Source organism: Cyphomyrmex costatus, unplaced genomic scaffold (genome assembly GCF_001594065.2).
Source record: "Cyphomyrmex costatus isolate MS0001 unplaced genomic scaffold, Ccosl1.0 scaffold17, whole genome shotgun sequence".
Classification (NCBI taxonomy): Eukaryota; Metazoa; Arthropoda; class Insecta; order Hymenoptera; family Formicidae; genus Cyphomyrmex; species Cyphomyrmex costatus.
In genome coordinates, this window is record NW_017275715.1 from 888,270 (window position 1) to 916,046 (window position 27,777).

The following is a 27,777-nucleotide window of genomic DNA, read 5'->3' on the forward strand; positions in this document are numbered from 1 at the left end:
TCACAAATGGCTGAACGTTTTGCAATGTCTTTTTCTCTCAATTCATGTGGGACCCAATTTCCTTACTGCTGGATCATTCCCATTGCTTTTAAACGTTTGCTAACGGTTGACACATTTAATGTTGCCGACAATTCTTTGAGCGTCTGACACGAATCTTGTTAAAGTAATGCCTTCAATCCTCCATCTTTAAATTTTTCGGCTGACCAGGGCGCTTTTTGTCATTCACGTCAAAATCGTTACTTTTAAATCTTCTAAACCAATCTTTGCAACTTGTTTCAGATAGAGTGTGCTTCTCATAAGCCTTCATTAGCAAACAATGATTTTCAGCAGCAAATTTCTTGAAGTTAAAACAGAAAAGTAACGCTTCTCTCAAATGCTCTTTTTTTGATACAAAATCCGACACTTTTAATGCGATAAAAAATTTTGTTTTTTGCCGATCAAATGTTATATACTGATTATTAAAGTCTGTTGATAGTACTTTCATATACATAAGCAGTCACTTTCGGCCATGTTGAAACAGCACAAATACTGATCTCTTCCGGTCAACAGCGAAAATTAATTCAAGCACCTAATATATTTCATATAAATGTTAAACATTACATTATATATACTATATATATAAATGTTAAACGAGATATATTTTTCAAATAAAGAACTATTTAAAATATAAAACAAAAATTTCTTAAACTTTATTTAGATGAACGTTTTCCGTAAATATTGAAGTAAATGGTTTTCAAACATTAAAGAAATATTTTCTTTAAATGTTAAAATAAACTTTTTTTAATAAAAAAAAAATGACAATTCATTATTTTTAATGTTTTTAAAATTATTTTTTAAACGATAAATAAATGTTCTTTTAACGTCAAAAATTTGTTTCTTCAAACGTTAAAATAAACATTTTTTTAATCAAAAAAAGAGGACTTAACTCATTACTTTTAATGTTTTTAAAAATGTTTTTAAAATTTAAATAAAGGATTTTAAAAGTATTGTTGGCTGGTTTGGTAAACGGGGTGCTGATTGGTATAGCGAAAGGTAGGGATACGCATAAGTTCTCCGCTTCGACGTTACTCCAGCTGATTATTTTGTGTCACAGCATGGCATCGAACGCAGTGACGGCGATGGCGACGTTGAGCCCGCGCGATAAGGTTCTTACCGAAGACAACGTCTTCACGAACCTGCGTAATATGGAGTACACGGTGCGCGGACCCCTCTTCATCAGAGCAGTGGAGATCGAAAAAGAGTTACAAAGAGTAAGAATAAACTAATCGAGTGATTTTTCAAGGACCGTATGTCACTTCAGAGCAGAATGGAATTTCTTATAGTATAAAGAAATAATATACAGAGTGTCCTAAAATGCACGATTTAAAATATTATAGTAAAAAAGTTAGGTGCTTACTAGTTAAAATTTTATTAATTTAAAATTTTATTAATATATTAGTTAAAATTTTATTAATATATTAGTTAAAATTTTATTAATATAAATGTTTAAGACTCCTGAGTATATATAAGTCGCCGCGGCCATATTGGATCGCGTCATTATAAGCAAGCATGACATCTTAAAGTTTTTTATGTGTTATTTGTAAATAAAAAGAATTGTCTATAAATGTCTATAAATTTATAAATCTTAATTATTATATTTTGCGTGTCTTATAGTTTAACTTTACGTGTTTTTTACGACTATTTACTGATTATCAAGGAAATGAAAATAGTTCTTTTTATAATTTTATTTTTGCATTTCTTTTTATTTAGAAGTGGCATGCAAAAAATTCAACATATCATTTCTCGTCGCTTATGACATCACAATTCTATGTGGCTGCAATAACTACTAAAAAATTTAAATGTGGACGATTACAAACTGTGTATAGATATGGTTACCTGTGATTATTAGGTGGGCTAAAATGCGCACTAATACTACTACAAGCACGATTTATGGATAAGTTATCTAAACGTAATCTATAATTAGTCACATTTGGTCCTTGTTATCTTAAAAGTTACCGTTTAAAATAAAAATTAACAAATAACCTTTTTACTTAAATTTTCTAGAACCTTTTGGCTGTAATATTTTAAGTCGAGAATTATGAGACACACAATATAATACAAAGTGCACAGAAAAACACAGTTACTATGTTCAATGTAAATTGAACAAGCACTAATAAAAATAAGAACAAAAAAAAAAAGGTGGATGAGGATGAAGAAAAGGAGTTATTGTAAATAAAATTCGCTAAATATAGTAAATAAATATTTATTCAATAAATAAAGTGATACCTGAAATAATGAATCTTGTATTAAATAAATATATATTTACATTTTATAAATATTTAGTTAGTGCTATTCAATGAAATGTTTATTAAAATTCTGTACATGTTTTAAGTGTAGGATAGGAAAATAAATGCTAATTCAGTTTCTAATTGTAAAATAAAAATAGAGCTTAATGAATAGATGGAAGATTTATTTCAAAATTGCATTTCGTGTACAAGAGATAAGATACGTTTTCTCAAATTTATACGAGAAAAGGAATTGTGATAAACACCATCGTCATAAGATAACACGTTTATCTTATAAGTTTCAATGAGATTTTGACATCGAACAAAAACGATGTTAAAATTGAAGAACTTATGTTCGAAATTTGAATCCTTTGTACACACAACCTCAAAAGAACTCTTATACATACACAAAAGGTGTTTCTAACTCGGCATTTTCTTTTGCTTGTATTTTGGGTTATAATGCATTGATTTTAATTAATTATTTTAATTAATTGTTTAAAAACTGAAAAAAAGAATTTTTAGATAAGAAAGTTGAAAAAGTCGTAGCATAAAGGATATTTTATAGTAAGTAAAGGGGATTGAAAAAGAATGTGCAGCTTTGAAAATTGGACGCATTATGTTAATATGTTGCATATACTAAGGGTTAATTTTAAACCGGTATTTTTTTTAAATATAAAATCTCGCATTTGTAAAAATATATTTTGTATAATTTGCATGTCAAAATTATAGAACTGGTGATAAGATAGCTATTCTAAAAGAAAGGTCGTATAACAATTTTTAATACAATATAATTTTTAACATCGGTAAAGATAATAACAAAAAAATATAAAGAAATTATTTAAACATTTTTATTTTGAACAATAAGATATGATTTCTAAAATATGAAAGTATATAAATATGATCATTTATACAAATTGCGTTCAGTTACCTGTGACTAAGTGCGCTAAAGTGCGCTTATTAATACATATTATCACATGTGCAATTCATGAAGAGATTGTTCATGAACAGATTGTTCAAGAACACGATCATCTAAATATATAATCTGTAATTAATATTTCGACTCATTATTTCAAAAAAATGATTGCTTAAAGTAAAAATTTATTTGTAATTCTTTTTGTATTCAAAGAATATCTGTGTTACAATTCTTCGAAATCGATTTTCCTTTAAATATGTTATTAAACATAAAAATCTAAAGGACACATGTTCTTTTTATGTTGACCAACTCAGATTTAAGGGATGAAACTTCTCAAAGTTAACGCTCATATTTTATCCCTATTAATTATCAGCAAAACAGTAAAAGAGATGTACAGAAAAATAATTTTAGACAGAACCTTTATGGTTTTATATATACTTTATAGTTTTTTTTGTATTTAGATTTTCCAAAAATCTATAATAATATTTTGAAAATATTCCCTTCTATATTTCTTCACTTTAAGAGGTTGTTTTACCCCGTTATACCCAAATCTAAGATTGAGCTGATATACATAAAACCATCTTTTAAATTTTTATGTTTAATATATTTTAAGGAAAAACAAATCAATCTTTGTGACTATATTATTGTCCTTTGTTAATTTTTCAAAAATGTTGCTATAATATTTTAGGTCACAAATTATGAAACATCACAACTATAAAACATCCGCGTGAACAATATAAAATACTCACACAGTAAAATATAGATAAAAGTAATGGAAAATATTTAAATTATATATCAGCATATAAATATTTATTCAATAAACATTTAACCAAATTATACGAACTATACTACTGTTTTACTCGCAAATACTAAATAAAAATTCAAATATAGCGTATAAACATTTAATTTTAAATAAACATATATATATTGTATATACATAATTAAATTACTTTGTTCGCAAGTAATAAAGTAAAAACAATTCAAACGTAATGCGGGCAAACTTATTTGTCTAACATTAACAAATGATTAATGTGTAGATGTACGATAACGCGTAATCGATGCAACAGTATTATATTCAAGGTTGGAAAGTAACCCGTTATTTACAGTTAGAGATAAATTCCATAATTTCGTTCTCTTTTCTAAATCTATTAGATGTAAATTAGATTGTATTGTATGCTGCATTAAATGCTTTAATAAAAATTAGATCACTGATAGAAATTAGACTTAACTCTTAAATATTCTGTAATTTTTCATTTTGTAACTTTTAACGTCAATAACGATATTGTTGTATGTCCATGCACAAAACTTGCGCAATAACAATAATTACCTTATCAAGTTCAAGACCACATTATTGATATCACGAACTGCTATGTATGTTCCTGTTTTGTCAGAAATAATAATAGCTGAAGCATAAATAATTACTTAAATTAACCCTAGCTGTACACTGTTTTTTTCTATTCTTCATATACACACTCGAGTCCCTGGAACTCCATTCATATTTGTTACACATAATTTCCGTAAAAATGGACATATTTAAATGAATTCTTTTTTCAATTGATGGAGAATTGATTATAAGGAACAAGTGTCTATAATGTGTAAAAGTCAATAAAATTAAGGAGTTTCAAGATGTATGGTTTAAAGAAAAAATTCAGAAACGCGAGAAAATCTCAATTTTGCAAATTGAAATTGGTCTCCAATTCTGAGTCCCCAGTGTGTATAGCTAGAGGATTAAAAATGATCATATATGATTCACATTTCTAAAAAATAAATTACAAAACAATTGGATAAATAATAAAATTGTACTTTTATTTTTGAACAGATCTTTGATTTGTGAGCTGATAGCCATAGTTTTATATATAGTCTTTACTAAGAGATCAGAAAAATTTTAAAATTATAGATTAAGCTCTACTAGTGGTTGATATTACATGCTCTGCTAATAGGGGAGCACGAAACATTAATCTGACCCAGGTTGATGCAAACTTAGTTGGGTCGAAAATGCTGTGGAACGCGTTGTACCTAAGATCGTTTCTTCTGCAGGGTATTGAAAAACCCTTCAAGGAGGTGATTAAAGTAAATACTGGCGACGCTCACGCGATGGGTCAGCAGCCCATTACATTCCTGCGACAGGTGCTCACCCTCACGGTCTCGCCGAATCTGCTCAACGATCCGAGCTACCCGGAGGATGCAAAAGATCGCGCCCGGATGGTCCTGGGGAATTGCAATGGTGGCAGTGTGGGCTCGTACTCAGAGACCAGGGGCATCGAATATATTCGCAAGCACGTCGCGCAATACATTCAGGAACGCGACGGCGGTATCCCCTGCGATTACAACAACATTATCCTCTCGAACGGCGCTTCTATCGGTATCAAGGTACATTGACTTCAAGGGCCTCTTATTTTTGTCACTTGAACGCAATCGTTTGAAAGTAATCTACCCAGTGAATGCAAAGTTACATGTTACGATGTTATATGTAAAATACTGGTAATTTTCCACTTAATAATATACAATAATTAACTATAATATGACACATGTATTATAATACAGTTATATTGTTGAGTGAAAAATTACCAACAGATACGTTGCCTACAACTTTGTATGTACTGGGTAGTTATTTAGTAATGTTCTGACATGTAAGAATAGATTTGCAAACTTCAAAATGGAAAGTAATTTCGAATAAATAATAATGAAGAAATTAAAAGTTTGTATAATTTTATTGCTCCAGTCTTTATCATCATAATAAAAGTATAAATAGTTATTTTACACAGATAATATATATTTATACATAAGATTAATTATTTTTACATATACGATGCACGCTACACAAAATTAAAAACTGACATCTTAAACTATAATATTTTGAACACTGATACAACACAACAGCTGTTAATGCTATACTTTGTATTTTTTTATTTCATCTTTATATGACTTTCTCTTCCAGTCATTTCTGAATCTATTTAACGAAAGGATTAACGATAAACCATCCGGCGTGCTGATTCCAATTCCGCAGTATCCTCTGTACTCGGCAACCATAGCGGAGTATGGTCTCGCTCAGATCGGGTATTATCTGGATGAGGATAACAAGTGGTCGTTAGAAGTCAGAGAGTTGGAACGAGCATTAAAAGAAGCTGAGGATACGTGTAATCCCCGCGTGTTGGTGATAATTAATCCTGGTAATCCGACCGGCCAAGTATTGACTCGCAAAAACATCGAAAATGTTATCCGCTTCGCCCATAAACATCATCTATTTTTATTGGCCGACGAAGTCTATCAGGACAACATATACGACAAAAACAGCGCATTCCATTCCTTCAAGAAGGTCATAATAGAGATGGGTGAACCGTATTCGAAAATGGAACTCGCATCGTTTATGTCCATCTCGAAAGGTGCGAAAAAAAAGAGTTCGGAAATTAAATCGGAGCGTAATTCGTTAGGAAAATCACTAAAAACAATTTATTTAAAATATTAAATTTTCAGGACAATTTAATCAAGGGATATTGAATTTTTTAATTATGTTCGCAATAATTTATTGGTAGTTGAAACATTGAACGTGAGGATTTGATTTGAAAAATTATTGAATTTCGATTATCAAATTAAATTCGTGAATAGATTTCTCGGGAAATTTCAGAAGTATCCCGTGCTAAGGTATTTCGTTTTCAGGATATATGGGTGAGTGCGGGATCCGTGGCGGTTACGCTGAATTCATCAACATGGATCCGAAAGTGATGAAGGTGCTGTTGAAGTCGATTTCTGCGACGCTGTGTCCTACCGTGCTCGGCCAGGTTGTAATGGATGTTGTGGTGAATCCACCGCGACCGAATGAGCCATCGTACGAGCAGTTCCAGAAAGAGAAGGAAGAGATCTTGCGTTCACTTGCGGAAAGATCGCAGCTCGTCAACGACGTCCTCAATAGTATTCCAGGATATAAGGTAATAACTGTCCTTTCGCGAAATAGGCGATGAGAGCTGCTCGATATTTTTGCAATATTTCTTTTTCTTTCGAGGCGAATCCGCCGATGGGTGCGATGTACGCGTTTCCACGCTTCGAGCTGTCGTCGAAGATGATTGAGGCGGCGCGAGCAAGAGGCCTGGAACCAGACGTCTTCTACGCGTTCGAACTATTGGAGAACACCGGGATTTTAGTGCTCCCGGGCTCGTGCTTTGGCCAGATACCTGGTACGAATCATTTCCGCACTACGATACTGCCGCAAAAGAAAAAAATCAAAACGATGCTTGAAGCACTGAAGCAGTTCCACATCAAATTTCTTGAGGAATACATTTAAATAATGTATTTCCGGTTAAGAGAAAATCGACAAATTATTAAGAATAGAAATCACGCACACACAATGAGAAACGACCTCCTGCGACTGTGCATACCCAAGTGAGAATCGATTTTTGATCATCAAATATCGAAAACGTAAAATATTTTTATTACGATTAATAATTTATTGAACAGTATTCATTGTCGGTGCTTATTTTTAAATTATTAAGTCTTAAAATGCTGATATGATTTTCTGGGTAGCATTCATAGTTTATTCTTATTTTAAGCTCGTCTTAAATAATGTCTGATACTGTTTTCTGATTAGTTCATGACATATCATAAAAGATTGTACTTAAGACGGTTTTATAAAAAAATTGATTGACTATGAATATCAGCCATTAAGAGATGGTTATTGCATACAATGTTGTTAGCGAGTTTTGTAGAAATCTTAATAAAACTATTATATATAAATTATTATTATATATATATATATAAAGTATTATTATATATATATAAATGTAATGTATAATAAATAAAAAAAGTTAATTATATTGCTAAAACATTTTTATATATCTAATAGTTTCTGTTAACCAACAACGATCAATACTTTGTACTAATTAATTAAAAAATAGGTTGAACGTATTAAATTTCAATTAGGTTGCCGCATTTTTTTCTCTTCCTATTTCTCTCTGCCTCTCTTTATCAAGATTACAAATTCTTTTTTCAACTTTACTTTTATTAACTTAATTTCTTCTTCCAAGTTATTTTTGTCTACCATGTGTAAAATAAAAATATATTATGTACATTCTTTCTTTTATATTTGTATTTTTCAATATTTTAATTAATTATTTTTATGAATTGCACATTGCGTAGAACATCAATGAGAAGAAGAAAATAATAGTAGAGTATATTTTTATTGTCTCATAATACAAAAAATACGCTAAATTATAATATTATATAATTAAACTGAATGATTTATTTTATAAATAACAAATTAATATTAAATAAGAGAGAGAGAGATAAATCATTTATTACTGTTGTAAAAGAAAATCATTTGAGAACATATAAAAGAATAAACAGTAATATTCAGGAGTGAAAAACGCAAAATAAGAAAGTGAATAAAAATATAAAATAAAAAAGTTAATTACAAAAGTTAAGTAGCGCAGAAATTTGAAAAAAAAACTACATGAAGATGAATAAAATTAGATGAAATATAATAAAATGTTACATAACAAACAGAGAGAAAAAGAGAAAAAAGGGAGAGCATATGTTAATTATCATTGTTTGTTAAGTATGTAACGCGTATGCAAGACGTATACGCGTCTTACGTATGTAAAGCGAGCAAAAGAGATTATATGCTCCGACAACCTGCTCACCCACGTGCACTTATATAATGCGCTAAAAATATAATACCAGCGATAAATGAAAAATGCGAGATCCCGACAGTGTTATTCGTGCGTTGGAGCAGTGACAACGCCGCGAATAAAAGGCTTATCAAATTAAAGGGTGAGTCACGTGTCGCGTTATCCCTTTGATCGTCCTTCGTGCTTTGCGACGAATATTTTGCACGGTGTATAAAGGGTATTCATAACTCGACATATTGTTGAGATTATTTCATTAACCAGAAAAAAGTCCCTAGATTATCATCTGCTTGTTATAATCGACTTGTCAAAATATAGCCTTGGCCAGAAACATTAGACACTTACATTCTTTTTATTTGTCTAGAATTTTTTTATATGCATTGTTATTATACATGCATGGTTATTGACATTATACATAAGTTTAAAAGATTCTTGAAATCAAGGATAATTTAGAGTAAATGTTATAAATCAGTTGTTTAATTAAAATTTCAAATAATGATTAATGAGAAGTCTGATATTTTTGGCTAGGGCTATATAAAATCAAGTCGCATATGTGCTCGTCATTATTTGTAAAAGATAGATATTGCATAAGATCCCAAGTGTCCCGAAATGCAAGTGTATTTAATTATTAATCGGCATATCTTGATACAATTATTGACACAGTATTCTAATTAAACACATCAAGTTAAGAGAAAGTTAAAATATTTTTTACGTCATGAAAATCAAATTAATAATTTTTGTTACAAAATTTGATTTTACTGTCGTAAATAATTAAATTAGGATCATTTTGATTTTTGGTGTCTTCGTTGGGATCAGTTCAGTATTATGTTGGCTCAAATATGAGCCCAATATATCCTCATTGCAACATGCAACCAATTAGTCAGTTTGTGTTGCTTGAAAAATTTCCAAAAAAATTTGCACTTAAAATGAGGAATGAAATAAAAGAGAAAAAGAAGATATAAGAATTTTACTAAAATTAATTAATGTTTCAGAACACAAACACAACTTTTCAGCAAAATTTCAGAAAAACTGGAATTTAATTTTAACGATGTTTAGCTGAAAAATTTATGTTCTTTTCAGCAAAATTTCAGAGAAATTTCAGTTCAATTTCAGTAATTTTTCAGTATTAGCTAAAAACTTACTTTATTTTCAGTGAAATCTCAATAATTTTACTTAAATATTATTCCAAAATGTGGAATAATTTTAGCGAAATTTTTAATTAAGTGCAAAAAGTGTAAGCGACGCGAATGAAGTTAATGTATCGTCTGTATCGTAATGTAAATTGCGATTAGAGTATTCACGATCAACGGACGTTGGTTTATCGTGAACGTTGAAAACCCAACACATCGCGGCAGATTATTTTCGTCACAGGCAATGACGTGTATAGCGCGACTTGTTATTCGCGATTGGTATCAACTAGACAAGAGATAAAGTCGCGACAGGGCATATGCATCAGTCCATAAGTCTGTTTCGAGGTTCATAGTACAAAGACCGTGATCTCAATGTGTTAGATTTGTGGTGACCGTGATTTGTGATCACTGACATGTGATTTTCTGAATAATTCTTATTGCACAGCTAGCGCAAAATGTATTTTACCGTTTTGATAAGTTAATGATTTGCACCCAAAATGTGCACCACATAAATTTTAAAAGTTTAACAAAATACATGATATGTACAAGTTATATAAAATACATCTAAATAGATTATAATAAATATGTATATAAATTATGTTATAATGTTATAATAAATTAATTTAGATCGCTATAAACGAATAATTCAAATAATTAAAGGAAAAGCCAATACCGCCAATGTGATCGAGATTTTGGAGATTAATAATGTTTTTAAATTTAATGACACCTTTTAATTATATGTATGAGTTTTAAGTTGCATTATTACCAAATTAATTGACGATGAATTTAATTGTTTTTATTTTGATTTGATTCTAATTTTTTGTTGACTTTTTACGTTCTTTGGAAAGTTAAATCGAGATGAAAATTAATCTTATATTGCACGGTAAAATTAGACCTAAATTGACCGAGTATTCAGTTTCTTTGTTTCGTCTCTTTTTTCAGAAGAACGAGTCGCTCTAGCCGGCCACATTCATATTCACGCGGGTCATTTTCCGTCACCCGGATCGTCGACGTCGTCGGCGCGTCCCCAGGTGGCGTGCCACTTGGATCGAACTTTGTATCGCCGTCAATATCGTTAGCTTTCGACCTCCTCCGCTAGTTTTTTCCCCTACCACCCCGCCGCCCCTTGCACCCAGTAATCGTTGGGCGTCGAGAAACGTCGAGCGGCACGGTGTGCGTGCGTTGCGTGCGTAATTTCGTATTCTCCGTCTCGATTCTCGTTCGACTTGCCTCGATTCCGCGTGCGCGCGCGGGCGCGCGCATCCCGCCACGCGTATTACAGTTTTCGCGGAGTCGAGGAGTAGAAAGAGTCGCCGCCGCATCGGAGCTAGATCCGCTCCGGAGGAATTTTTCGCGGCGATGAGCAACGCGAAATAGAGATTAACGCAGACGAAGGGGAAAAAGCGGACGCTGATTAATACAGCGAGAGTGATAAACGAAAGACCTCGAGAGAGAGTGAGAGAAAGAGAGAGAGAGAGAGAGAGACAGAGAGAGAAAGAGAGCGGCGCCGCAAGTTCCCTTTCGTCGGAGGAAAAGAGACACGGGTTCGAGAAGGCAAGGAAGAGAAGGAGGTGCAGGGTAATTAAACATGTCGCATACGCGTTTGAGGAACGCGATGATTGCCGGCGGCTGGCCGACGAAGACGATGTCAGTGACAGCGTCATCGACGGCGGCGGCGACGTCAGCGGCGAGACAGAGTGCCGGTGGCGGGGTGCTGATTGGCCGAGGGGTAGGGATGATGGACTCGCCGCCGGTATCCGCACCGATGCTACTCCAGCCGGTTATTCCGTGTCGCGGCATGGCATCGAGCGCAGCGACGGCGGCGGCGACGAGCCCGCGCGGCAAGGTCCTCACCGAGGACAACGTCTTCGTGAACCTGCGCAAGATGGAGTACGCGGTGCGCGGGCCGCTGCTCATCAGGGCGCTGGAGATCGAGAAGGAGCTGCAAAAGGTAAGGGAAAAACTAGCCCAGCCAGCCAAGTCTCAGAAAAGCAGCATATCTTGCCAAGCGTTTGCAACAAATTTGGCAGAAACGACGACGATGCGAAATCTGTTAACTGACGGTTAATTCACGTTCGCAACAATGTTATAAAATGATTAGTAAGCCGGAGTGCGTGATCCGTCAAGAGCGACGACTCGCCACTCTAAGGCAGAATAGAATCCCATTCGAATAAGACCCCCCTAAAAAAAAGGAACCATATATAGTAGCGACACAAAGTTGTGCGCTCATAGCAGTTACATCGAATGCAAACGGAACGAGCGCGAACGAAAGATGGGTGAGAGGGATGGAAGAGGGATGGGCTCAATGATAGAACGCGAGGTTGTCATGGTGAAACGTCAAGTATCGAAAGCGAAGGACGAGGAGGAGAAGGGGAGGGGGAAATAATCGCTAATTGAGGCTCTAATTGTGTGAAGTGCGAATGACTGAGGATGCGTTTTTACCTCAAAATAGTACTTCATTCTCTGCGTGCGAGAGATAAGATAAGCAAAATCTCTGGTTTATTCGAGAAAAGGAACTGTGATAAATATATATATCGCGAAATATCGCTTCGATTCTTGACATCGAGCAAAAATATGACTAATAGGAAGAGGCGACGTTAAAATTTGAGAGCCTATGTTTGAGAACCTCAGTTTTAAACCCATCGCTTTTAAATGCCAAGTCGTGCGGATCTATGGAAAAATATTCCGCGTAATTTGCATTTTGTTAAAAACATAGATTTCAGCGTTGGTAACTTATCTATTCCAAAAATTTGTTATAAATTAACACATTAGGAGAACACAGATTTAAAAATTAGTGGAACGTAATATACAGGGTGTCTCACAATTAATGTACAATATTTTAATAGCGAATTTTGAAGGTAGAGTAAAAGACAAGTTAGTAAATGAAGGACTACGAGTCTAGCTAAATGTTTATTATTAAATTTTTAATAAAGTACAGTTTAAACAACAAACAGTATTTCGACGTCTAATAATGTCATTATCAGTAGAGATCCTAATACGAAAATCTCGAGGTCACAACATAGTTTTTGAATTATTACTTATCAAATATATTTAGAATATCGCGTAGAATTTGTGCGTCGAGGCCCATTGTTACACTGACACGTGTCACTAAGAGAAATGACAGAGATCGATGCGCGTGTTTATTTAACTATAATATGTACTTTAATTAACGCGCGAATTTAACGTGTTATTACTCATTACACTTAATCGATTATAATTAAAAAACTGTTGTACGACATTTTTGTATCACGATCTTTTATTATACTTTATCTCCAGAACATGCTATTCACTTACAAATATTGTACAGTAATGATGAGTCATTCTGTTTAGCAAGTAAATAAGAAACAATGAAATGTACCTAAGTGATTTACATCCAAGCTCTTATCTAATTTACTAAATAATAATAAAATACAGATGATACATAGGGATCTGTACTACATTAGAATATAAATACCTGTAATATTTATCTATATTAAATATGTATACAGGGTGATTAAATCGATAAATTTTATCAAAGCTCTCGTTAACAAATAAAACAGACTAAATTGAGACGAAAAGTCTTCTATCATTTTGCAATTTTCACAATGTTTTTATTTATAGTTATCCAGTATGCAAAATATCTAAAATTGACGCACATAAAACGATTTTATGATACCTTCAAAGTCCAATTTAACGACTCATGGTTAACTCTTAACTGAGGTTTAACTTATTCCTTATCTCTTTGTAATCCTTAATTGGAAATAGTTAAACCTCGGTTAAGAATTAACCATGTGTTGTTAAACTGAGCCTAAGGCTAATAACAATGTGCTTTTTGTTTCCTGTTTCTTACCTGCTATTTATCTCTTGCCTTCTTAATAAAAAAGGCAAGAGATAAACAGCCAAAGAGTTCTCTAAGAAATATTTTTAAGATATTTTGTAAATAACTTTGAAAGATATCTTAAAGTTGTCTTATATGCCGATTTTACTACGTTATTTGGTAATAATTAGAAATTAATATCTCGTTAACTATTGCCAAAATTGCAAAATGGTACAGGACTTTTCGATTCAATTTAATCCGCTTTATATGTCACGCGTGCTCTGTCAGAACTTACCGGACACCCTGTATATATTTATTCTGCAGAAATAAAATATATATGAACATGACGTGGAACATCTAAATTATATATTAGCACGTAAATATATTTATTTAAATTACCTGCTTTGCAGATAATATAGATAAGAGCAATATGAAATATCTAAATCTAAATAATATAACATATAAATATATTATCTGCTCTGCAAATAATAAAATACAAATGAATGCACACAATGTAGAATATCGATATTAATTAATATTTAAATATTTACCCAAGTTATTTAACAAACATTTGCCTAAATTAATTTTCTGCAAATAATAAAATGGAAACAATTCGAACATAACGCGATTATGTATTATTATCTATATGAAAAGATTAACGTACAAGTGTTTGATGATGCGTATTGATAATGCAAAGTATTTTTGCACATAACTGTAATTGACGCATTTTATTCCATTTACAATCAGTCATGTAATTGGTTTCCAAGCATTTTTATTGCCTGCAGCGTGAGAACGTAACGCAATTGCCTCGAATAGCCTCGAGCGGATAACTTTCATTTTTATTTCGGTAATGTACAGGCACATATGGTAGCCTCTTATCGCATTATCAAACCCGAGAAATGACGTTAGTACTAACAGAAACGTATATACACAGTATGAAAAATAAAATGTAAAAATTGAATATTAAAAAAAAACGCATTTGAAATTGAAAATATCAAAGGCGAGAAGACTAGATATATTTGTGCCATTATCTCCTTTAATGTTTCCACGTAAATGAGTCTTCCGAATTAAACGGTTTTACCGGTTATTTACAGATACACATTGTATCCGATAAACATATTTCTTTAGAGACATCTGTTTAGGTCGCACTACTCCAATTCCAATTTAATTTCAGATTGTTTAGAATTTCGAAAAGACTTTTTTATGCGCACTTTTATGCATATTTTTAAAGCGCCAGATACATAAAAAATGTTTAAATACAAGAGTATTGATCTTTTATAAATGTGAACGACCGTTCATTGTAAAAAAAAAAACGCGTTTTATTCATCAATGCATTTACACGCTGAATAATATTGCTGTGATGTATACCTACGTTCTCGCATTTTTATTCATTTTACACACAATTGCATAACGCTCGTCGATGACGTAATTTTGCGGTACGAAGTTTAATAGAATGACGTTATTTCCTTTGTTAAAGGTAGTTACTATATTTTATACACTTCGCGTATAAAAATATGTGACATTTTTCTACTAAAAAATTTTATTTATCCTATTATTTAATTTTTTTAATGAAAAAAAATTAAAGTATCATATTTTTAAAATTTGTAATATTAAAAAAAATTGTCATTTCCACGAACTATAATCTCAAAGATTTGAATAAATAATAAAACATTACTTTCTGTTTAACTTCAAGTAAACCTTGCCTCAACATAATTTCGATTTGTGTAACTTATAGTCGCTGAAAAGTTCGGAAATGTTGAAAAATAAGAACATAAATAGCATTTGGATTAAAGTTTTTTCTCTTTGCATGTAGGGCGTTAAAAAACCCTTCAAGGAGGTAATCAAAGCAAACGTGGGCGATGCCCACGCTATGGGTCAGCAGCCTATCACGTTTCTGCGACAAGTACTCACCCTGACGGTCTCGCCAAATCTACTGAGTGATCCAAGCTACCCGGAAGACGCGAAGGATCGCGCCAGGTTGGTCCTGGGGGGCTGCAAGGGCGGCAGCGTGGGCTCGTATTCGGAGTCAGCCGGCATCGAGTGCATTCGCAAGCATGTTGCACAGTACATTCAGGAACGCGATGGCGGTATTCCTTGCGATTACCACAACGTCATCCTTTCGAATGGTGCTTCTGATGGTATCAAGGTACTTAGACTTCAAGTATATCTCCTTGTTATTCGAAACATTTGAAAGTAATCTAGTTATTTACTAATATTCTGGCATGCGAGAAAAATAAATTGACAAATGTTCAAAGTCAAAAGGAAATAATTATATGATGTTAAAGAATATTTAAAAAAATGAAAGTTTTGCAGTCTTATTATTCGAGTTCATTTTTTCTACATAATAATAAGCATGTAAAGTTATTTTATGCGTACATTATATATATATTTATGTATTAGATCAATGTTTTTCAACCTCCATTTGCGAGTCATTTATAAATAACGAGCCAAATTTGTTGAGATACATCATTACCAAGATGCACATGCTTCAGCTCTCAGCAAAGATCTTTTGTCGAACATCGCCAACACGACAGTTAAAAATAAACAGAATTAAGTTCCAGAGTTTCTATACTTTTATCTCATTGTTTTAAAAGTTATTTTATTGCAATGACGATATTGTTTTAATTCAAGTGAGAGTAAATATAATTTAATAAAAGTAAATACAATATTTAGGTAATTTTTATAATTAAAAAATATTTTTCACCTCGCGTGTTATCGCTTTTTAATTCTGTTGCTTCTATTTGTATTCATTCAAATTTTCGCAATTTGGAGACAACAGTTAAAAAATTTTGTATTAAAAAATTTTACGTATGCAATGCACGGCATATATAAATTATAAAATTAGCATTTTAACTTTGTTATTTTGAACAGACTGAGCTATATATTTTACCTTTTTAAACATATCCTTGTCTGATTTTGAATTTTTTTTCAGTCATTCCTGAAATTATTCAACGAAAGGATCAACGATAAACCATCTGGTATACTGATTCCAATTCCACAGTATCCTTTGTACTCGGCAACTTTGGCGGAGTTTGGTCTTGCTCAGATCGGGTATTATTTGGATGAGACTAACAAGTGGTCGTTAGAAGTCAGCGAACTAGAAAGAGCATTAAAAGAAGTCAAGGATACGTGTAATCCTCGCGTGTTGGTGGTGATTAATCCCGGTAATCCTACCGGCCAAGTATTGACTCGCAAGAATATCGAAAATGTCATCCGCTTCGCCCATAAACATCACTTGTTCTTGCTGGCCGACGAAGTCTACCAGGACAACATATACGACAAAGACAGTGCATTCCATTCCTTCAAGAAGGTCATGACAGAGATGGGCGAGCCGTATTCGAAAATGGAACTTGCATCGTTTATGTCCATCTCGAAAGGTGCGAAAAAAGAGTTCGGAAATTAAATCGAAACGTAATTCGTTCACTAAAACAATTCATTTAAAATATTAAATTTTCAGGACAATTTAATCAAGGGATATTGAATTTTTTAATTATGTTTGCAATAATTTATTGGTAGTTGAAACATATTAAACATGAGGATTTGATTTGAAAAATTATTGAATTTCGGTTATCAAATTAAATTCATGAATATATTTCTCGGGAAATTTCAGAAGCATTCCGTGCTGAGATATTTCGTTTTCAGGATATATGGGTGAGTGTGGGATCCGTGGCGGTTACGCCGAAATCATCAACATGGATCCGGAAGTGATGAAGGTGTTATTGAAGTCGATCTCTGCGATGCTGTGTCCTACCGTGCTCGGTCAGGTAGTGATGGATGTTGTGGTGAATCCGCCGCGACCAAATGAGCCATCATATGAGCAATTCCAGAAAGAAAAGAAAGAAACTCTGCGCTCTCTGGCAGAGAGATCACAGCTCGTTGTCGACACACTCAATAGTATTCCAGGATACAAGGTGACTGTCCTTTCAATAGGATAACCAAAAAAAACTACGCTCAACATTTTTACAATATTTTTGCTTTTTCTTTTCAGGCGAACCCGCCAATGGGTGCGATGTATGTGTTCCCGCGTTTCGAGTTACCGCCAAAAGCAATTGAGGCGGCGCGAGCGAAAGGTCAAGAACCAGACGTCTTCTACGCATTCAAACTATTGGAGAGTACCGGAATTTGTGTAATCCCAGGCTCAGGTTTTGGCCAGATACCTGGTACACATCATTTCCGGACTACAATACTGCCGCAAAAAGAGAAAATTAAAACAATGCTCGAAGCACTGAAGCAATTCCACATTAAGTTCCTTAAGGAATACAGTTAAATGTAATATATTTTTCGTTGGGGAAAAATTGAGATTATAAAGAATTGGAATAGGAGTTGATGAGGAGTAACCGCATAATGGGGCTGTGCATATCCGCGTGAGGGCTAATTTCCAGTCTAAACGCGTCGATAACGAAATATTTTTATTACGATTAATAACTCATTATTGTGAGACAGACTACATTTAGACGACATCTTAATCGGGTTTAATAACGTCCGTAGTTATGAAATTGACCAATTATAACTATTCCTGTGGAGAAAAGAGTGGCTGTGATTGGCCAATTTCATAACTACGGAAGTTATTAAACTCGATTAAAGATGCTGCGTGAATGTATTCACAGTTATCGCATACGATATTGTTAATGAGTTGCGTTTATGTAGAAATCGTAACAAAACTCTAAACTGTTGTATGTAAATGTAAATGTAAATCATTATTGAAGAGAATACCTGTAAATATCTGGTATATATAATAGTTATATCGTTATGCCGACAACGATTGATATTATATAATAGTCAACAAAAAGAGAAATTGAATATTGTTGCAATCTGTTGTATTTTCTTGCAATTTCCTAACCGACTTCCAATTAAGTAAATATTAATTTTCCTTTTCTTAAAGTTTTTTTATTACTTGCACATCGATAAAATATGTACAGAATGAACTTCTGCTGTGGCATATCAGTTCTCTCTTTCATTCGCTTTTTTATTCTAAATTGATTGTTATGATGTTCGCACATGCGTGGGATATGAATGACGTTTAAAGAGAAAGAAAATAATAAGAATGCAAGAGACTGTAATACATATAATTGAAATTAAATGCGCGCGTGTTATGCATAAATTAAAATGAAAATTGAGAGACATGTTATGATTGTTTCTTGTTTCCTCTTGTCAACACAGATCACGTTGATTTATCAAGTGCAACTATTTCTTAAGCTAATAATACATGCACAGTCTATATCACTATTTACAGTACTTGCTAGTTACCAATCATATTGATTATAAACTAATCAAAGGTCCATGGCGAGCCTTTCTATTTCCTCGACGAAGAACTTCATATCAGCCTCCGTTAGTGCCGAGTTCTGCAACACCAATCTGAAGAAGTTCGGCATATTTCTCAATGTCTGATACGTAATCAACATTGTTCCAGCTCGTACCATGCGTTCCTTGATTATCGGCGCAATCTGCAACGATTTCATCAGAATACAATCAAAATATACAAACTAATAAAATAGAAGAAAATAAATTATAAATTCAAAATAGCACAAAAGCTAAAAAAATGTGATGCGTTAAAAATAACCGCTTCAATTAACAATATAAGAATTAATAATCAGGATGTTGGGTCCATCATATATCTCGTCAATCCAAGAGGAACAAAAATCCTAATTCATTAATTTGCATCTATAAGTATCGTCAACGCATTTAGATTGAGTAAAGTCTAGTGTTGCGCACCTTGTGAAGCGCCTGGTCGAGTTCCTGACCGGCCAGGTGCCTCTTTGACGGCGGGATGTAACGGAAGCAAACATTGGTGCACTCCGGCTCAACGAGCAGATGCCAGCCATCACGTGTCCTGATGAGATCTGTAAAATGGCGCGAAAGCGCGAACACGCGGTCGACGTGGGCTTCCAAGCCTCGCGTGCCCTTCGCCTTCCACATGTACCAGAATTTAACGACGTCGGCGCGGCGGCCACATTGCACGTGGCGATCGCCGCAGTCGAACGATGCATCGTAGAATTTGTCGTTCTGGAAGAGGTAACTCGCCCCGCAGCCGTGCGCTGCTTGTAACAAACCTGAGGACGAAATTCTATTTATAAAATCACTTACATTATGTCGAAATTCAGAATATACATAGAAAAAGATATGATACTTGAGATTTTGTACGATTTTTATTTTATCTTTCTTCGATTACAATTAAAATTAGAGAAAATATTAATAAATAACAAAATTACGTCAAGTAATTAACTTGTAAAATAATTAATTTTAATTAATTAAATTCATATATTATCATAAAACGATATATTTTAATTTTAAGATAAAGTTATTAAGATATCAATTAGTGTAAATTAAACAAACGCGCGCGCGCGTATGGAAAAAATTATTTTTTTATTAATTAAATAAATAAAAATGAATAGACAAAAGTATAAGATACAAGGATAGATATAAGAATAAGAAGGAGACCTTCATGACGGAGCAGCAGGGTGGAACATTGCTGCGGCGCGGCGAGCAGCTTGTGAGGATTCCAGGTGACGGAGTCGGCAAACTGGACGCCGTCCAGGAGGCCACGGTACGTGCCAGAGACAAGTGCACCTCCGCCCCATGCAGCATCCACGTGGAACCATAGGCCATATTTCTTGCAGACTTCTGCGATCTCCCTCAGGGGGTCAAACGCGCCTATCACGGTGGTACCTGCAGTGGCGGATACCATGAGCGGCGCGGCACCCTCTTCAATGGCTCGAGCTATTTGAGCTTCCAGATCGGAGATCATCATTTTGCCACGAGAGTCGACCTTGACGAGGTATACGTTATCGTAGCCGATGCCCAGGAACGCGGCGAGCTTCTTCACAGAATAGTGCGCGTCCTCCGACGTGAACATCACCAGTCGTGTCATCTGCGATAATCCTGATTGCTTCAGATTCGGATATCTGTAAATTAATAACGAGATTACTTTATTCATTTAATCCTAGTAACAATAAGCGATAATGATAACAATATAATTACAATTTTATTTTGACTTTTTTAAATTTAATTTTAATTTTAATTTTTTAATTTTATGTGGAGAAAAAATATAGACGTATACATATATGGGCAGTTGAAAAATTTATGTTAATTTAACACAAGACAAATGTGTTAGAAAGTAACACAAATATTAGGTAAAAAAAGTTTACACAAAGAATACTGACGCAATTCATAAGTAAACTCCACAAATAGGGCATTTTGTTCAAAACTAATATTTATAATATGTTAAATAACACATATTTTATTCACATATGTTAGAATTTAAAACATTTTTATTATTTGTTCACTTATTCAAATTGTGTTATTTTGATGCTACGAAATGTTGAATATCAATATAACACAAAATATTTAAATGGCATACCATACATATACATTAATTAAATTATAATATTTGAATGAAAATTTAACACAAAATTTGAACAAGGACTTGAGTTTCTAATACAAATACAAAATATTTTTTACATATATAATGAAATAAATAATTTTCTAATGATATACCTTAAGAAATTGGTAACTATTGTAAATAATCAGTGATCATTAATCACCTATGATGACGCGCCAGATTGATGGCGTATCCGTTCGCCATGGAGCCTCCAGGACAGAAGAGACCCTCACCGCCTTGCCAGCCGATGATGGCGCGCATTTCCCGCAGAACATCTTCTTCCATCAGAGAGAACACCGGGGATACCTCGTAGGTATAAACAGATGGATTGAGTGCATCGGTCAACCACTGGCCCAGCAACCCGTACGGGTCCAGGCTAGAGAACAGCTGATTCACGAAATGCGGATGGCCCGTCTTTACGCTGTACTTGATGATGTCACGCGTCAACGTCAGCAACTCTTCATGGCTAACACCGTCGGCTGGCAACGAAAGGTTAACCACGGAGCGCAGATCATAAGGATCGACCCATTCAACCACGCGATCCTCTCCGGAGGTGGACTAGACAGAAAATACGATAATAAGTGGATAGAAAATCAACCTCTTTTTAGGAATAATTACTCTTTGTTTTTATAAACAAGTATGTATAAATATCCTGATGAAAATTATTTTTATAATTATATGCATAATTTTTTAGAATTTTTACAATTTCTATGTGATTTTATAACCGTTTAGAAGGTTTTTCAAATTTTTATACAAATTAAAAATAAAAAAAAAAATGTTGAAAAAGTTTACAATTTTTTTAACATTTTTTATATAATGAATGAAAATTCTGAAATGTATTCTAAGATTTCTTATTTTATACATAATTTTTAAAAAACATAAAATCTAAAAAAGTTGAAATATTAAAAAATATTTTTATAAATTAAAAAATTTTATAAATATTACATCAGTAAAAGATTTTCATTATTCTCAATTTTGAGAGTCAAAATGTTACAAAGCTAAAAAAATTTGCTAGGTGTTTCTCAACATACTATAGATATAGTTTATCGGTGAATTTCTATGGTATAACTTGAATTTAACTTTCTCTTAGCAAAAACGATGAAATACGACTACTTTCTGAATTAAGCAAACAGAACGACACTGCTTTCTGCAAATAGATTAATTTTTGTTTAATTTTAGATAAATCTTGAAAATAGTATTTTAGTTCGACGTTCAACCACATTAAATATTTAATGTTAAAAAATATAGTATCAAGAAATACAAGGAATGTAGAGAAATGTAACAGAATTTCTGTTAAAGAAAATCCGTTTTCTTGAATTCCTCGATTTTGAATTCCTCGTTCTTGTATCCCTTGGTCTTAAATTCCTCGAGGAATTAATAAACAAATTCACAGAATGCGCCGCATTTCTGAGTACGGGAGACAATGCGTTCTCGCTAAAGATTACATTTTTTCTTGATACGTGTCCCTGGTCGAGTCACTCAGTGTGATTTACGTTTAACTTGCTGAAGAGTACAGCACATGATAATAAGATCAATACAGGCGATTTAATTGCCGGCGAGTCATTCGCTGTTATTATAATTGTCTACTAATACCACCATTATACTTGTCAAATGGCGCAAAATCCATATTTGTGATGAATGGAATAGAATTAACATAAAAATGCAACGTTAATCGAGCGCTAATCACCTCCGCGCGACATCCACAATGTTGGCTATTAGGTTCCTTATACTGGTTATTAACCGTTTATGACGTTAGAAGTAGCAATCTGGTAGCAAAAAGTAAAATATATTTTTCTGCAGATTTACTTATCTCTAGTAATATTGCGAATCTCACATTTGTGGTATCGTCTTTGATATCATTGCAATAATGACGATAGCGTGATAACGTTCTCTATAGAAACAGATACGTAAATTCAAGCAGATAGAATAAACTAATATTCTATTGTGTGTTATCTGATACATTACAGACGTGAATATGAAAAGTAATATAGAATATATATAAAAAAATATTTTATATGCCAAGTATATTCAAATAAGAAATGTATAACTATATATTAGTAATAAATATTATTTATATTTATTACTAATCATATTCGCTTTAAAATCTGGTATTTATCCAATGTACTTTAAATTAAGTATCTTAAAGTTAACATAGTTAAACAATTTTTTTATTTTTAAGTTTATCATTTGAGGAATAAGCATATAGAACATAAAATTATATAAGGTTGTAAAAAATATTTGTTACAATTTTTTTTACAACGTAGTTCAAGAAAATATCCGAATCTACTGGACCTGCAAACACTTTCATTAGAGATAAATTCTATATTATTAATATAAATTAAAAGAATTTAATTTATATGTACCTACATAAATAATAAAAAATACAAATAAAGTATACACATATAAATATAAAATATAGCAAAAATAGAACGTTTTACTGACAAAATGCTAAGTTTTTTTTCTCTTAATGCACAGCCTTTTTTTAAACTTCTTACTACTTATATTTAACAAATACTGCATACAAATCGGAAATTCCGAATTTGCAAAATTCGCATCGTTTTATTCAATTAGGATTATCGCGATGTGATGACTTCAAATCAACAAATAAACAAATAATGCGAGTACTCTCTTGAAGGCTCACCTGGAACACTGCACGCTGCAGCACGAGCTCGAAGAAATCCCTGAAGAGCTTCTCGTGAGCGTCCCGACGCGGCATGCTGCGGAAATCTCGTTTCTCGACACCTTTTCGTTCCTCGGTGCCATTAGCGAGACTCGGCAGAGTCAAAGTCGACGATGGATTCGCCCGCGGACGTTCCTCGGACATCTTCCGCCAAGAAGACTCCGTCGACGAATTGGCTCTTTCGTGTTCCGTTTGCAACGACGTCCCGTCGTTGGAGGTATCCTCATTGGCGGGCATATCTGTCAAGCGCTGCCGGTCGGTCTGGACCCGCAGCGACGAGAACGGTTTCCTTTATATGTTATGTATTAACGCCGTCAATCAAGGACGTCTCCCTCCAATACCCTCTAACTCTTTCCCGCGGCGCGTTTCCGCCTGCGTTTCCACCGCATTCGAGTTTCGCGGGCATCGCGGGCAAGCGCCTACTTCAATTCGGTTCGAAGAATCAGGAGTCGGGGAATCCCCGGAAGAAAGCTGTCAGGCCATTCCCTGAGCTAATTCATATTAAATTCGCCGGTGAAGATAATCGCTGTGATTCATCCGGGAAACTTCCTGGGTTATCCGAAGATAAATAAACGCTTGCGTCAAACATCCCATGCACTTTTATGAAGAATGTAGTAATTAATCATAATTGGTGCTCGCTCCGAAATTTCCTTACTAAGAAGTATCGAGTGATCATTATTGATCTTTTCTATTTTTTAGATTAATATTATATTTCTTGTATAAAAGATAGAATTCCAAGAAACATACTCCCCCAGTCGAAAGAAATTCAAATACAATAAAAATGACTATTTTGAAATTTAAAAAATAATTTTTAGATTGCAAAACAAAAAGTTAATTTTGGAAAAGAAGAAAGAATTAAAGGTAAAAGTTATGAAAAAGATTTTGTTAGAATTTAAGATAGTTGTTAAAAATTTAAATTTTTTAAAGAATTACTTTACAATTTTAAGAGAGATGTAAAGTAAATTAGTATATTAAATATATACGAATTTTTAATTTACCTGTTTGCAATTAATTAAAATAATAATATAACATAAAAAAACAAGCCTAATATTACAATTCATATATCATTCAAATATTTCCCTTTCTCGGGTTAAAAAATCTTAACTTTAATTCTCCCCCCTAAAAAAAAATCCTAGCTATATTTTTGATAAAATCTTGTATGTACTTCTAATATCAACGGTGCAGTTACAGTTATTCTGTACTTTAAATTAATAATGTATCTTTACTCTAATTAAGCTAACATAATTAAATGATTTTCTTATTTTGAAGGCCAAAATTCAGAGAATAAAGACAGTGCAATTCAAAATTATTTAAAGTTGTGGAAAATATTTGTTATAAATAATTTTTCATAACGTAATTGAAAAAAATGTCCGGGTCCACCGGAGAAGCGATTATCAATTGGGGTTAATAAGCCGCGACAATTAACGGAGTAATTGGTATTAAATATTCATTTATAACATCAATGGGAGGTCGTGCAACAATATCGCGATCTCCCGTGACCGTGACGGGGAAAAGTGGAACCTTCGAGTTAAATGCCTCCTCCCGCGCGTGTTGCAAAATAACAATGGCTCTCGTTCGCGTTTTTGTTTAGCGAACCCCGTTCTCGTTCTGTGCAGTCCAAGGAGCCAAGGACGGGCGCGCATTCACAATTAAATATTAGTAAAACGAGTTTAGAATTGCGGTTGCTTTAGCAAGACACTTTATCGAGATGCTCATGAATTACAGAGGATAAAGCCTAATTTGCAATATGCTCTTTGCTTCCTGTTTCTTGCTCTTTATTACTTAGGTCAACTTAATACTTAATAAACGTTTTAAAAGAATTTTTGATTGATCAATTAGAAAAATTCTTTCTTTGAATTAATAAATCAAATGCTTTAAAACATTTTTAGTGAGATTTTGACTGCACCCTTTGCCTGTTACCTTTTTGAGTAGCGATCAATGTTACAAATGCTTTGAATCATTCTTTTATTAGTCAATTCGTAAAATTCTTTCTTCTGATTGATCAACCGAATGCTTCAAAGTATTTGTAATGAAACTTCGACCGCATCATTCGATTCTTTGCTTATTTTATTCTATTTCTGCATTTCTGGAATTTCGAAATTCAATCAGAAATGATCGGCTGATTGAATCGTTTCTGGCTGGAAAAAAATAAGAAACAAATAATAACCTATAAGCAAAAAAATAAATCACATTAATTTTATTTTAATGAATTATTAATAATTAAAAATGTAAAGCATTAACACAATTAAAAAATCGTAAATATAATAATTGAAATTATTAATAATTAAAAATAATTGATAATTGGAAATCATTAATAATTTAAAATTATTAATAAAAATAAAAATTATTAGAATAATCAAAGTAACTTTTTGTAATAATCCTTACAGCCATTTTATCATAATTTTAATGTCATGATGATTTTATATGTGGCTTGGGAAGATATAGGATTGTTGATAAACAGTCGCAAAAAAGGAAAAAGCTATAGAAACATAGAAAGCAAAGAGCACTTGTAGGTTTAAATGCCAGAAGGCGACTTTTTTCGCGTTCCGTGAGGCGGGAGAAGGAAAGTCCACTTTCCGTTAAGCTTTCCAATCTGTGATTCATCCTTCTTGACGTCACTATATCTGTAATTTCAGTGTAACTGTTACGTTATTTCTCTAATATGTTAAATAAAAAATCTATAATATACTACATACTTAATTTCCTTACAGGATGCATGGCCCCGATTCGATCCGTTAAACGTTGCACATTTATACAGCCAAGAATTTATTTTGCGTCAGCAAACATTGTCTTCTTATTTTTTTTTATGTAAAAAAAATATTCTGCCGCAATATCTTGATGCATACAAACGTCACGTGTGCGACCTTTCAGAAGATGAAGAAGTTCAAGTATTCGGTCTGCAAGTAATAAATATTGTGTGTGTGAGTCATAATTATTTGTTTTTTTTTAACGTTAAAGTTTAAACTACTTCAAGATAGATGGAACAAAAGTTTAACAGAATGCGACTCATATAATTCATACCATTTCCTCAATTTTACTGCGGTTTGCCTGTATTATTTATATATATATTTTATACAATTTTGTTGTAATAAGTTTTTCTGGTAAAACTACACACAGTTTTGGATATCTTTATACATTTTTGTATCAATGCTCTGAGTTTAATGAAGTTGTATATATTTCCTAGATGAAAAAATGGTATTATTTTTAGTTTAGTATATTATTTAGTTATGTATTATTTTTTTTCAATTTTACTACATTTTTTCACAAAATTGCACGTGATATTTGAGCGCACGAAAAAAATCATAATTTTCAATATTTTTTTCGTGATATTCACTAATAATAAGTCTATATTATATATAAATTAAGATTGAAAATATTCAAAATAGTTATATACATTAATATTTCTTCCTCATTTTAAAACAATTTTTTGAAATTAAAATTTAAAAAATTCGAATGAAAACTTATATATTAATGTTAAATTTTAGTCTTAGAAAATTTCAGATTGTTTAAATATCATTAAAAGTCCAAAATGTGGAAAAAAAAATCCAATAAATTTGTATTGCTAATTTAATAAACTGCCGTAAATTAATTATAGAAATTTATGATAGTTTTATAAAAAAAAACAAGCTCTCGTTCTCTTTAATCCCGCTTTATCATAGACAGACAGAGAGAAAAAATTCATCACGGAAATCAGCATTTCCATAGTTACCTGATAAATAAAGAAACGTCGCCGTAAAATTGCGTAAAATTAGATCACGTTTTTATTGTTCATAAAAACTGAACGCGCTTGCGCAGATTTATCCATGGTCAGCAAGAAGGAGACAAAGAACTATAAGCCAAAGTCAGAAAAAGTAAAAATGTAACCACACTCTACTTCAAGTATAGTCGATAATTTAATTATATTTTTCTACTATACTGTATTTTAATTATACACACAGCTTCTACATAGAAGTCTGTATTTTACACTCCATTTAATTTACTCTTTTTACCCCTTTATT

The 27,777-nt window shown here is 32.8% G+C and overlaps 3 protein-coding genes across 3 annotated transcripts; 2 read left to right on the plus strand and 1 right to left on the minus strand.

Annotated features, from left to right (window-relative positions):
- Window positions 1-1,070: 1,070 nt before the first annotated feature.
- On the plus strand, window positions 1,071-7,497 carry LOC108771965 (alanine aminotransferase 2). The gene is made up of 5 exons (XM_018537391.1): window positions 1,071-1,250; window positions 5,215-5,547; window positions 6,116-6,560; window positions 6,835-7,103; window positions 7,178-7,497. The coding sequence occupies exons 1-5, from the start codon at window positions 1,095-1,097 to the stop codon at window positions 7,454-7,456; spliced, it is 1,482 nt and encodes a 493-aa protein (XP_018392893.1). The 5' UTR covers window positions 1,071-1,094; the 3' UTR covers window positions 7,457-7,497.
- Window positions 7,498-11,513: 4,016 nt separating this feature from the next.
- On the plus strand, window positions 11,514-18,559 carry LOC108771964 (alanine aminotransferase 1). Its single transcript, XM_018537390.1, has 5 exons — window positions 11,514-11,876; window positions 15,535-15,867; window positions 16,654-17,098; window positions 17,364-17,632; window positions 17,710-18,559. The coding sequence occupies exons 1-5, from the start codon at window positions 11,514-11,516 to the stop codon at window positions 17,986-17,988; spliced, it is 1,689 nt and encodes a 562-aa protein (XP_018392892.1). The 3' UTR covers window positions 17,989-18,559.
- Window positions 18,560-18,595: 36 nt separating this feature from the next.
- Window positions 18,596-24,016, minus strand: LOC108771924 (glutamate decarboxylase-like protein black). The gene is made up of 5 exons (XM_018537341.1): window positions 23,741-24,016; window positions 21,263-21,657; window positions 20,160-20,623; window positions 19,434-19,771; window positions 18,596-19,165 (listed from the first exon to the last, which is right to left on the minus strand). The coding sequence occupies exons 1-5, from the start codon at window positions 24,014-24,016 to the stop codon at window positions 18,992-18,994; spliced, it is 1,647 nt and encodes a 548-aa protein (XP_018392843.1). The 3' UTR covers window positions 18,596-18,991.
- Between the last annotated feature and the right edge of the window lie 3,761 nt (window positions 24,017-27,777).